The sequence below is a fragment of the Papio anubis genome, chromosome 8 (genome assembly GCF_008728515.1).
Source record: "Papio anubis isolate 15944 chromosome 8, Panubis1.0, whole genome shotgun sequence".
Lineage (NCBI taxonomy): Eukaryota > Metazoa > Chordata > Mammalia > Primates > Cercopithecidae > Papio > Papio anubis.
The window spans coordinates 43,280,822-43,294,362 of record NC_044983.1 but is presented as its reverse complement, the minus strand read 5'-3'; the positions used below and the strand labels follow the sequence as shown (position 1 = coordinate 43,294,362).

General features: G+C 41.0%; 1 protein-coding gene across 4 annotated transcripts in view; it reads left to right on the top strand.

Annotated features, from left to right (window-relative positions):
• PRKDC (protein kinase, DNA-activated, catalytic subunit) overlaps positions 1-13,541 on the top strand; it is a 189,819-nt gene that overhangs the window by 36,340 nt on the left and 139,938 nt on the right. For all 4 annotated transcript variants that reach the window (XM_017961992.3, XM_003902720.5, XM_017961991.3 and 1 more), the window contains exons 22-25: positions 5,789-5,895; positions 8,200-8,290; positions 9,859-10,022; positions 11,672-11,824. In XM_017961992.3, the coding sequence (XP_017817481.2) occupies positions 5,789-5,895; positions 8,200-8,290; positions 9,859-10,022; positions 11,672-11,824 (515 nt within the window). The remainder of the gene's footprint in view (positions 1-5,788; positions 5,896-8,199; positions 8,291-9,858; positions 10,023-11,671; positions 11,825-13,541) is intronic.

The following is a 13,541-nucleotide window of genomic DNA, read 5'->3' as shown; positions in this document are numbered from 1 at the left end:
CTGACTGACGGCTGGAGCATGATTCTCAGTTCGTGGAGGCCTCTGAGTGTCCTCCTAGGTGGCCCCTACACCTTCACAGCCAGCATGGCACTTTTTGAAGTACCATGGTTTTAAAGTACCTCACCCAAACATGTACTAATGATTGAGAGTGAAAATAGTGGCTTTATAGCAGAGACACCTGGTAGAGCCCTTCTCAGCCCACTGACTAGCAGTAGGACTTGTGGGCCACACATGCATCCTGATTTCGCTTGCTGAGGGGGAACTCAGTGCCGCTCTGGACCTGTCCTGTCAAAGACACATGGCCTGAATCTCCTTTTTCAGACAGCAAAGTCAGCATAAAGCTCAGAAAATTTTTCGGATAAGACAGTGAATCTTTGCTGTCTTGGCAGATTACATACAAAGAATGACTTCTTGGCCGGGCACAGTGGCTCATTCCTGTAATCCCATAACTTGGGTGGATCACCTGAGGTCAGGAGTTTGAGACCAGCCTGGCAAACATGGTGAAACCCTGTCTCTACTAAAAAGACAAAAAATTAGCCAGGCATGGTGGTGCACACCTGTAATCCCAGCTACTTGGGAGGCCGAGGCAGGAGAATCACTTGAACCTGGTAGGCGGAGGTTGCAGTGAGCTGAGATCGCTTCATTGCACTCCAGCCTGGGCGACAGAGTGAGATTTCATCTCAAAAAAGAAAGAAAAAAGAATGACTTCTCATGGTATAGGCAAAGGCCTTGATCAGTAAACCAAAGAACCAAACTTTTCAAGGTTAAGTCACCTTTGCTAAAAATTTAACTCATTTAATATTATCTTTTCAGGCTCAGATAGTCACTTTCTGAGATTTGTCCTGTGTTGTGTCCTTTCATATTCTGAAACCAATTGACACAACTTTCAAATACCGGTTCCCAGGGAGTCTGGGAGATCAGAACTATTCTCATAGAAATACTGAGATGTTATGCATGTTAACATAACCTCCAAATCAATTAATAAGTTTTTAAAACATTATTTCTGTTTCCAATATTGTAACTGCTGCTGGTTCTAACCCACAAAACAAAGATTTATGGGGGTAAGTCCCAATTCTGGCAAAAGATCCAGACACGAAAAAGTCTGAGACTCACTGTTTTATGAGGAACTACCCTCCTTACTTAAAAATGAAAAGCAGGCTGGGTTCACTGGCTCACACCCGTAATCCCAGGTACCATTTTGACTGACCGAGGGATGAGGATCACTTAAGGCCAGGAGTTCGAGACCAGTCTGGGCAACATAAGGAGACCTTATCTTTACAAATTGTTTTTTTTTTTTTTTTTGAGACGAAGTATCGCTCTGTTACCCAGGCTGGAGTGCAGTGGAGCGATCTTGGCTCACTGCAACTTCCGCCTCCCCGGTTCAAGCAGTTCTCCTGCCTCAGCCTCCCAAGTGACTGGGATTACAGGTGTGCACCACTGTACCTGGCTAATTTCGTTACAAAAATTTTAAAAATTAGCTGGATGTGGTGGTGTATGCCTGTGGTTTCAGCTACTTGGGAGGCTGAGGTGGGAGGATTATTTGAGCCTGGGAGGTTGAGGCTGAAATGGGAGGATTGCTTGAAGCTGGGAGGTCAAGGCTGCGCTGAGTCATGATTGCACCACTGCACCATAGCTTGGTGACAGAGTGAGAGCCTTCTCAAGAAAGAAAAAAGAAAAATCAGACTGGGTGCTGTGGCTCACACCTGTAATCCAAGAAAAAAGAAAAATCAGACTGGGTGCAGTGGCTCACGCCTGTAATCCAAGCACTTTGGGAGGCTGAGGTGGGCAGATCACATGAGGTCAGGAGTTCGAGACCAGCCTGGCCAACATGGCAAAACCCTGGCTCTACGAAAAATAGAAAAATTATCTGGGTGTGGTGCACACTTGTAATCCCAGCTACTCGGGAGGCTGAGGCAGAATTGCTTGAACCTGGGAGGCGGAGGTTGCAGTGAGTGGAGATGGTGCCATTGCACTCCAGTCCAGGTGACAGAGCAAGACTCTGTCTCAAAAAAAAAAAAAAAAAAAAAGCATGCATGCAATTGTATTTCTGTACTATTCTTCTAATATAGCCACACAACCACTTGTTAATTATATAACATACTAAACTCATGGTTCACCTAGAAAACTGGAGTGGGTAATTGAGAATAGCCTTACACACTAGCAGTATGTCAGACTCATGGAGCTCACAGATACCACTGTCTGCAGCCCCCAAGAGACAGCATGTACATGCCTATTAGCATGACCCAAGGTTCCTACCTTCAGTGGCCTATAAAAGCGAAAAGGAAAAGCACATAAACATAAAAATTGTGCCTTTTCATCAATATTTCAGTATTCTATTAATATTTTACTTAGAAATTATCAAAGTACCCAACCATCCAAAGTATCCATTAACTCAGTCAGTCCAAGGTTGCAAATTGCCTAAAGATAATAATCTTCCAGTTGGCATGCTACACAATATAATTACTGGGGAAATAAAAACTTTACCCAGGCCGGGCGCGGTGGCTCAAGCCTGTAATCCCAGCACTTTGGGAGGCCGAGGCAGGTGGATCACGAGGTCAGGAGATCGAGACCATCCTGGCTAACACGGTGAAACCCCGTCTCTACTAAAAAATACAAAAAACCAGCTGGGCGAGGTGGCGGGCGCCTGTAGTCCCAGCTACTCGGGAGACTGAGGCAGGAGAATGGCATAAACCCGGGAGGCGGAGCTTGCAGTGAGCTGAGATCCAGCCACTGCACTCCAGCCCGGGCGACAGAGTGAGACTCCATCTCAAAAAAAAAAAAAAAAAAAAGTTTACCCAGGTAATGATTCAATTTAGTTGGACATAAACTTATTACATTTTTCATAATCTTTTTTTTTTTTCCCCCCGAGATGGAGTCTTGCTTTGTTGCCCAGGCTGGAGTGCAGTGGTGCAATCTTGACTCACTGCAAGCTCCACCTCCCGGGTTCACGCTATTCTCCTACCTCAGGCTCCCGAGTAGCTAGAACTACAGGCGCCCACCTCCACGCCTGGCTATTTTTTTGTATTTTTAGTAGAGATGGGGGTTTCACCATGTTATCCAGGATAGTCTAGATCTCCTGACCTGGTGATCTGCCCCCCTCGGCCTCCCAAAGTGCTGGGATTACAGGCGTGAGCCACCGCACTCAGCCACATTTTTCATAATCTTAAAAGTTATATGTGACTGTTTCAGATGTTGAAAAAGTTCTGGAGATGGATGTGGTGATGGTTGCACAACACTGTGAATGTAATCAGTGCCACTCAAGTATATACCTAAAAATGGTTAAAAGAGTACATTTCATGTTATGTATATTATACCACAGTTTTAAAAAATGTTATTGAGAAGTAATGTTAGCTTATTAGCCGGAATAACTATAGGGAAAACAAACACAAGTAGAATAAAGTGTATGTTTGTATTGTATTTAATACTGATAGATAAAATAGACTTATATAAACCAAAATATTAAACTTGTCTGTTTACCACAGATGTGCCTTAATTATGTGAATCTTCCTAAATGATCCCAAATTGTTTTCTGTGTGATTTTTAAAGTCTAGCGCATTTAAAACACTATTAATTCAACTTCCTTATTTTTGGAGAATTTTAGGAATACTCGATTTACATATCTGTATAAATCAGAACAGAGATCCTTTAAGAGACTTTATAATCTAATTTATCAATACCCTCCAAATACTGGAGAACATTATACACAAAATTAGATATAGGTCTTTGTTGATTATAGACACATACTTGCAAAGACACATAGAAAGCTTAGTAAATAGTTTCAGTTCCACAACTTGAGCCAAAAACCAGGAGATACAGACATTGCCAAGACCAGCCAGCAGTGCTAGAGGAATTAAAGACACACACACAGAGTGTGGAGTGGTAAATCATGGGGCTGACAGCCTTTGGAGTTGAGAGCCAGGAACAGAGATTTACCCACATATTTATTGACAGCAAGCCAGTGATAAGCATTGTTTCTATAGATTATAGATTAACTAAAACAGGAAACAAAGGGATGGGCTACAACAAAAAGGATGGGCTGAAATAAAGGGTTGGGCTCTGGCTAGTTATTTGTAGCAGGAGCATGTCCTTAAGGCACAGATGGCTCATGCTGTTGTTTGTGGTTCAGGAACGCCTTAAGTGGTTTTCCGCCCTGGGTGGGTCAGGTGTTCCTTGCCCTCATTCCAATAAACCCACAACCTTCAGCGTGGACATCATGGCCATCATGAACATGTCACAGTGCTGTAGAGATTTTGTTTATGGCCAGTTTTGGGGCCAGTTTATGGCCAGATTTGGAGGCCTGTTCCCAAAAGACATAGAAAATGCTGAATTGTCCAGATATCAAAGATCTGTTTTTTCCAGTGAACTAAAAATTCTTAACTTATTGGAGCAAAAAAAAAAAAAAAAAAAAAACCCCACTAAAAACTAGATTCTCTTATCATCTGTGGCCCATCAGAGAGTAGAACTCTTTAACATCTACCCATAGAAGGTCACCAAACAGACCACACAATTATAGAAAGGAAAAGAACTAGCTAGAGAGACAGAGCAGAGGTAAGATCCCACTGCCAGGGATTCATTCTGGAACCAAGAGAAGACTTGCTGGGGTTAAACCACCCGGAGGTGCCCTCCCACGGTGCCGCTTACCTGGCTGTGTCAGTGAATGCACTGGACATCTCAGAACTGTTGGAAATGACTTTATAGTTGTAGAACTATGACTGCAGAGAGAAAATGAACATGTGTCAGAGTTTAATTCAGCAGTTAATAAAGGAAATAGTAAAATGGTACAACTTGGTCCCATAACCTGAGTCTAATCATGAGAAAATATTAGACAAATGCAAATGGAGAGACCATGTATAAAATTACTAACATGATTTTTTAAATGTCCAAATTATGAAATGCAAGGAAGTACTGAAGAACAGCTTCAGTCTAAAAGAGACTAAAGAGATAGGTCAACTAAGTGCAATATGCTGTCCTGAATTAAAAACATTGTTAGGTGAATGCTGAACTCTGAGTGGTGCTAAGGAGTGAATGTTGGTAATCTGGTTTGGATGGTTGTGTGGCAGTTGTTTGGGAGGCTGTCCTTGTGGAGAACACACATTGAAGCATTTGGGGCAGTGGGGTGTTGAGTCGGTCACTTACCCTCAGTGCTTCAGGAAAGAAATGATATACTCTCCATCCTCTGTAAGTTTATGATTGCTTGCTTAAAAAAAAAAGGAATTTATTATATGGGGTACTTTAACACTGTAAATATTCTTGTTCCTCATCAAGCTCACCATAATGGTTTTAGTATCCACTGACAATTCTTCTGAATCAGGTATTACTTTGATGGTTGCAAAATGGTGATTTTCTACCCCTATCATTTCTTTCATCCTAGTTGATGTTCTGCAAGAAACAATTTTCCCTGTTATTTATTTATCTGTATTAGTAAGATTTATGGATTCTTATTTTTTCAGTGGGTCTAATGTTTTGCCGTCATGATTGGTTTTGATGCTCACATCGTCCCAGATTTGGCCCGAGTGTGATGCGCGGGAGCCACTCCTGCGCCATGAGATGATTCATGCTCTTCTTGACCCTGGAGTCAGACACTTCCCAAGGAGCCATGTTCCGTTTGTCAGACACTGATGTTTAAAAGCAACCAACATTCATATTTTTTGTTTTAGAAACTTAGTTTTGTTAAATCATAATTTAGGATTTTAATGTTTCTATTTGACAGTATAGTTTGTTGTCGCTAATGTGCATTAAATGAATGAATGAATGCTATTTTAAATTTATTTTTGTTTACTATTGGTAGATGAGACCAAGAATAACTGGGAAGTGTCAGCTCTTTCTCGGGCTGCCCAGAAAGGATTTAATAAAGTGGTGTTAAAGCATCTGAAGAAGACAAAGAACCTTTCATCAGTAAGAAGTCCTTTGTATTTTCTGTACCTTACATAATGCAGAGATCAGATTCTAACACTTGTGAAAAGTAAAAATCTTCATTTAAAATGTTAGTTGTTTTTGTATGCAAAGTAGAGTACAATATAAAAATAATTTTAATATATTGGCCAGTCATGGTGGCGCACACCTGTAATCCCAGCACTTTAGGAGGCTGAGGTGGGTTATTGCTTGAGCTCAGCCTGGGCAACATAGGAAGACCCTGTCTCTACTAAAAAATACAAAAAATTAGCTGGGTGTACTGGCGCATGCCTGTGGTCCCAGCTACTTGGGAGGCTGAGGTGGGAGAATCACCTGTGCCTGGGAAGTTGAGGCTGTAGTGAGCAAGATCACACCACTGCACTCCAGCCTGGGCAATGGGAGTGGCCTGACTCAAAAAAAATTAATGTATTTTTAGCAATGAAAATATAAACTCTATCACCTGTTTTTTAAATTTTTTTGGTCTTGTTTTTCTGTTCATCCCTGCCTTCAAATGTATTTAGTGGATAATAAAAGGTAAATTGGTTCATATTAAATAAGCAAGTCAGAATACTGATACCAGGGATATGTAAGACTTTCATTTATTGCTTAGATCTTCAATATGTCATATTATCAGATTCAGTTTGTTCCAGTTTTCTTTTTTGTTGTTTTATGGCTTTTTGGTGATAATTCCTTGGGGCAGTTTACTCGAGTGAACCATATGATGTGATAGTAAAAAATGATGTAAATAGAGACCATTGAGTTAGAATAGGGAAAATAGCTATTTTGGAATTAAGTAAGAATTAAAATTTGAGAAACTTTTTTTTTTTTTTTTTTTTTGAGATGGAATCTCCCTCTGTCACCCAGGCTGGAGTGCAGTGGCACGATCTTGTCTCACAGCAAGCTCTGCCTCCTGTGTTCATGCCATTCCCCTGCCTCAGCCTCCTGAGTAGCTGGGACTATAGGCGCCCACCACCACCCCTGGCTAATTTTTTTTTGGTATTTTTTTAGTAGAGACAGGGTTTCACCATGTTAGCCAGGATGGTCTCGATCTCCTGACCTCGTGATCCACCCGCCTCAGCCTCCCAAAGTGCTGGGATTACAGGCGTGAGCCACCACGCCCAGTCTGAAAAACTTTTAACATCTAAAACTGATAATGCAAACTCTAGGGTCAGTTCTTCTCACCTCATTATTTTGGGCACCTTTTGTTTGAGAGACTAGAATGAAACAAGAAATGGCAGCATAAAAGTTTTTATAATTTTATGACACAGCAGGATAAAATAACTTGAATATATCTCTGGTTTTACAAATAAAATTTCTTTTATTCTTATCGATTTAATTTTTTTAGGGCAGGATCTCACGTCGTCACCCAGGCTGGAGTGCAGTGGTGTGATCTCAGCTCACTCTAGCTTCAACCTCCCAGGCTCAAGTGATCCTCCTGCCTCAGCCAGCTGAGTAGCTGGGACCACAGGCGTGTGCCACTATGCCCAGCTAATTTTTGTATTTTTTGTAGAGATGGGTTTTACATTGTTGCCCAGGCTGGTCTTGAACTCCGGGGCTCAAGCAATCCGCCCACCTCAGCCTCTCAAATGCTAAGATTACAGGCATGTGCCACTGTGCTTTGCCAAAATTTTTGTACAGATACACAATGCCTATTCCTTAGCACTACGGTTCTCTTAACTGTGACCCCTGGGGGATCCAGGGTGCAAGGCCAAAGCTATTTTTACTCTGTTAATTTGCACCATGATATTATGATGGAGAAAACTGTTGATTCTCTAGCATTGACTCTGAGCACAGATTTTTAAAAATACTCTGTGTGTGAGGCAGGAGGTGCACATGAAGCAGGCCTGCGTAGAGAAGTGTGACAGTTATCTGGAGAAAAAGCACTGTGTAGTGCTTTGAACGGGGAGCTGAAGTAGCCACTGCTTTGTGGACACAATTTTTATTAAAATGACAACTGAAAGGCACACTGAGATGGCCACTTTGCCCAGAGTTTTCGTTTGTTTGGAAAATATAGTTACTTTTTATAACATGTAATGGGTTTAGTAATTTTAATTAAATAACTATTTACATAGTTTCTGAGTTTCAATTTCTAATGTCATTAATACTGATAAACAGGACCTACATAAAGCAGAGCTCTTTGGGGGTCCTTGGTATTTCTTAAGAGTGGAAAGGATACTGCCAAAATGTTTGGAACTGCTGGTCTAGGAAATGGACATCCAAGTGGGTGGCAAAGAGTGTTTTCATATGTCTTCTGTTTAATTTTTAACCCATTTGTAATCACATATATACAATTGTTCAAATTTATAGAATGAAGCAATATCCTTAGAAGAAATAAGAATTAGAGTAGTACAAATGCTTGGATCTCTAGGAGGACAAATAAACAAAAATCTTCTGACAGGTAAACTTCTTTTAAAATAAATAACCTCTGTAGATGTATTTGTGCTTTTATTTGGATGTATCCAGGTCATAATATATTCTGAATATTTACTCCTATATGTGATTTATATATTTTAAGTAAGATTATAAAGAATAATATCTTGCCTAATGAAATTCTTTGACTGTATCCATAAAATTGGAATAATTCAGTATACCAGTAGAATAGATGTTCTAGCTTGACTCGTTAAGAATGTTATCCAGTTTGAAACAATGTAATTTGATACTCTTTTCCATGTGAGTGTCAGGAATTCCAAGTTAATCTCTTTGAGATCCAATATTGTTAATATTTTGATATTTTTAGAAATTTTTCCAAATGAGAATTACCATATTTGATTAGTAGGCTGCGTGTGGTGGCTCACGCTTATAATTCTAGCACTTTGGGAGGCTGAGGTGGGAAGATTGCCTGAGCCTCAGGAGTTTGAGACTAGCTTGGGCAACATCATGGCAAGAAGCTGTCTCTATTATTTCAATTTAACAGAATCCACTTTTTTTTTCTTTTCTTTTCTTTTTTTTTCTCGCTCTATTGCCCAAGCTGGAATGCGGTGGCATAATCTTGGCTCACAGCAATCTCCGCCTCCCAGGTTCAAGCGTTTCTCCTGCCTCAGGCTCCTGAATAGCTGGGATTACAGGCAGACGCCACCATGCCTGGCTGATGTTTTGTGGTTTTAGTAGAGATGGGGTTTCACCATGTTGGCCAGGCTGGTCTTGAACTCCTGACCTCAGGTGATCCCCAGCCTCTGCCTCCCAGAGTGCTGGGATTACTGGTGTGAGCCACCGTGTCCTACTGGGCCTGGTCAAAAGTCTACATTTTTGATTAGTAAAAATTCCCCTGTATTTTTACTTTTGAAATTTGGTGTTAATACTAGTGAGTTTTGGTTATTTAGGGAGTTAGAGCCTGTATTTGGGAAGTGTTTTAAAGAGTTTTTTTTTTTTTTTTTGAAGACGGAATTTTGCTTTTGTTGCCCAGGCTGGAGTGCAATGACGCGATCTCGGCTTACCGCAGCCTCAGTCTCCCAGGTTCAAGGAATTCTCCTGCCTCAGCCTCCCTAGTAGCTGGGATTATAGGCATGTGCCACTACTCCCGGCTAATTTTGTATTTTTAGTAGAGACAGGGTTTCTCCATGTTGGTCAGGCTGGTCTCGAACTCCCGACCTCAGGTGATCTGCCTGCCTCGGTCTCCCAAAATACTGGGATTACAGGCATGAGCCACCACGCCAGGCCGAGATTTTTGTTTTTAAAGTAAAAATTTTGTTCATTGACTTTCTTCCACAGAATAAGTAACTGACTGAATTTGGATGTTAAACATTCGAGACTATTAGGCTTGTTTAAAAGTAATTTTGCTTTAAATTAAATCGAGTGATTTCTAATGTAATTACATATCTGAGGCAAAAGAATAGGGAAAGGTGAATGAAGTGCTTCACTTTAATAGAATGTAGAACTGGTGGCATTAGAAATGTTTTGATTTGTGAATAATTCTGACAGTAATAAAAAGAAAAAAATGTTTTGTTCTTTTTAAATCTTTTCTAACAGTCGCTTCCTCTGATGAGATGATGAAGAGCTATGTGGCCTGGGACAGAGAGAAGCGGCTGAGCTTTGCAGTGCCCTTTAGAGAGATGAAACCTGTCATTTTCCTGGACGTGTTCCTGCCTCGAGTCACAGAATTAGCGCTCACAGCCAGTGACAGACAAACTAAAGTACTTTTATTTTTTATTTCACCCATTATTTAGAGCCTATTGCTTTGAAAATACATATTGGTTAGGATATGGAAAACACATTTCAGCCATTCCAATATTAGTAATTTTGTATTTTCTGTAATACAGTAATTAGAAAACTACTTACTTATTAGAAGTCAATGTCATTGAGAAATGGAAGTTAAACATAAATCGTCTTAATAGATAATTGGGCTGGGTGTGGTGACTCATGCCTGTAATCCCAGCACTTTGGGAGGCCGAGGCGGGCAGATCACTTGAGGTCAGGAGTTTGAGAGCAGTCTGGCCAACATGGTAAAACCTGATCTTTACTAAAAATACAAAAATTGCCTGGGCGCGGTGGCTCACGCCTGTAATCCCAGCACTTTGGAAGGCCGAGTTGGGCGGATCACAAGGTCAGGAGATCGAGACCATGGTGAAACCCCGTCTCTACTAAAAATAGAAAAAATTAGCCGGGCGCAGTGGCGGGCGCCTGTAGTCCCAGCTACTCGGGAGGCTGAGGCCGGAGAATGGCGTGAACCCGGGAGGCGGAGCTTGCAGTGAGCCGAGATTGCGCCACTGCACTCCAGCCTGGGCGACAGAGCGAGACTCCGTCTCAAAAAAAAAAAAAAAAAAAAAAAAAATTAGGCGTGCTGGCGCGTGAGTGTAGCCTCAGCTACTCGGGAGGCTGAGACAGGAGAATCGTTTGAACCTGGGAGGCAGTGGTTACAGCGAGCCGAGATTACACCACTGGATTCCAGCCTGGGCGACAGAGTGAGACTCCATCTCAGAAAAAAAAAAAAAAAATGCCTTTCAAAACGTTAATATACCAAAAGCTTTTCTTTATATAAAATGCAATATAAAGGGCATTTAGAGTGATATTTCGTCTCTGCTTGGTTATCCCCTTAACTCTGGGAGTTTAGAAACAGATAATCTCAAATTTTCATACAGGCATATGTTGGTGATACTGCAGGTTCAGCTCCAGACCACAGCAATAAAGTTAACATCTCAGTGTAGCAAATCACACTAGTTTTTTGCTTTTTCAGTACATGTAAAAGTTATGTTTACACTCTACTGTGGTCTGTTTAGTGTGTAATAGAATTAGAACTTTATATACATACTTTAAAATGCTTTATTGCTTAAAAATGCTAACAAAGTGAGCACATGCTGTTGGAAGAATTGAGCCAATAGAATTTTTCAATGCGGGGTTGCCCCAGAGTTTCAATTTGTTAAAAAACACATTGTGTCCAAAGCCTCATAAAATGAGGTATGCATGTATTAATTTGTAAATTTTCTCTAGTGCTTCAAAAAACATTTTTACTAAAAGTGATAGTTGAAAATGTGCTAACAGATGAAGCAAAGTTATACTGTTCTTTAATATGGCCACAGTGAAATATACTTCTCAAGAATGTAGTGGTGTCAGTTTCTAAAGCTTTAAATTTTAATTCTTGTTCTTGGATAAAAAACAAAGTGAACAGAATCATTAGTTTTATACAGCAAGAAATGCTAATTCCAGTTAATTTATATTTGGGTTACGTGATAGTTATGTGCAATGAAATTTTTCTTCTTAAAGGGCTAAATTGAGTGACATTTCACATATTCTCTCATCTTCAACGTGATAACTTAGACGTTGCTGACCTCCTGGTCTGTTTTAGGTTGCAGCCTGTGAACTTTTACATAGCATGGTTATGTTTATGTTGGGCAAAGCCACGCAGATGCCAGAAGGGGGACAGGGAGCCCCACCCATGTACCAGCTCTATAAGCGGACGTTTCCTGTGCTGCTTCGACTTGCGTGTGATGTTGATCAGGTGAGGGCTTTGAATCTGAAACATTTGTAACTGAAACTTTAACCGAAACTTTACCTGAAACTTTTTAAACTGAAACTTTAAAAAGTTTGGTTTGTCTAATTCAGTAGTCAACAGAGCAGTGGAATTACCTGGAGATCGTTAAGAATGATACTGCTCCCTGGCTGCTACCCCAGGTGCTCTGGTTTAATTGGTCTTGGGCGTGACCTGGGCACGACCTGGGCCCCAGGACTTCTAAAAGCTCTCCCCTCCACTTTCAGTGTGTCTCGGAGTTTGGGAATCACTGTTGTAGTTAAAAGTTACTGAGAGTCCAGGCATCTGAAGGTGAATTAGCTGTCGTCCCTCTCATGGACAAACATAGTCTTTCACAGAGGGAAGAAGAGAGAAATAACCATGGGCTGGGCCTGGTGGCTCACACGTGTAATCCCAGCACTTTGGGGGGCCGAGGTGAGTGGATCACCTGAGGTCAGGAGTTCAAGACCACCCTGGCCAACATGGTAAAACCCCCGTCTCTACTAAAAATACAAAACTTACCTAGGCGTGGTGGCCAGCTACTCGAGAGGCTGAGGCATGAGAATCACTTTAACCCAGGAGGTGGAGATTGCAGTGCACTGAGATCACGCCACTGCACTCTAGCTTGGGAGACAGAGCAAGACTCACTCTCAAACAAAAAAAAAAAAAAAAGAGAGAGAGAACTAACCATGGCTGACAAGTGGCCTGTACTATGACTTTATGGACAAATCTTTCACTGCTGCCATGAAGCAGAAAAAGGTAAGAAATCTTCTCAGTTCATTTTATGAGTCTAGCATGACCTGAATATCAGGGTATACACGTAAAAAGGAAAATGAAATGCAAAACTCATTCATAATGCAGTTGGAAAATTCTGCGGTATACATGTGTGGGTATAGTCCAGCAGTATGTTCAGATGCACTGTTATTAAATAGAGTTCATAGTGAAAACTGGAAACTTACCACAGAAGTAGATTTAACATAGCAGTGAACCTCTCTGTGGGAGCTTGGGAGGCATTTGGCAACTCCTGATGAAATAGGAGTAGTTTCACATGATGTTTAATGTGATAGAATGTTTGCCTGAATCTTGCAGCCAGGTCATCCTCTGTGTGAAGTACTGACACTCCCTTGCGTTTCCACCCAGCATGGGAGCATGGCCTGTTTCTGGGAGTGGTCAGTGCTTTACTTGGAGTTAGTTATTTCCATGTTTAGCATCCTAACCTCTCAAGGTCTGTGAGTCCCCTGAGGGCATGGGCAGAGCCTGGTATTCCTTGCTCCCTCTCCAGCATCTACCCCAGCACTTGGCACTTGGCAATTAAAAGACACTTGTCAGGAGGCCAGTAAGGCTAGGACATCAGCCCCACTAACTATTTGGGAGATTCTATTCAATACTGTAGGATAAGAAAATCACAGAAGGAATATTAGGAAGGAGAAAAGATTACTATAATTGTTTCCAAATCTGGAAGGCCCAAGCGTAAGCATATTAGCTGATAAACTCTAAAAATTAATAGAGGAAAAAGCTGATGAATTATAAACACATAATTCTCATTATCTGTTTTCATATGTTATTCTCATATATTTCATATATTAGTATTGACCACTTGGAAAATATGTCTATAACATCTTGCTGATAACAGCATAAAAAAAAATCTAGGAATAAACTTCAGTGTGCCAGGCAAATGTATTTTATGAATATAGAAGATGAATAGCTT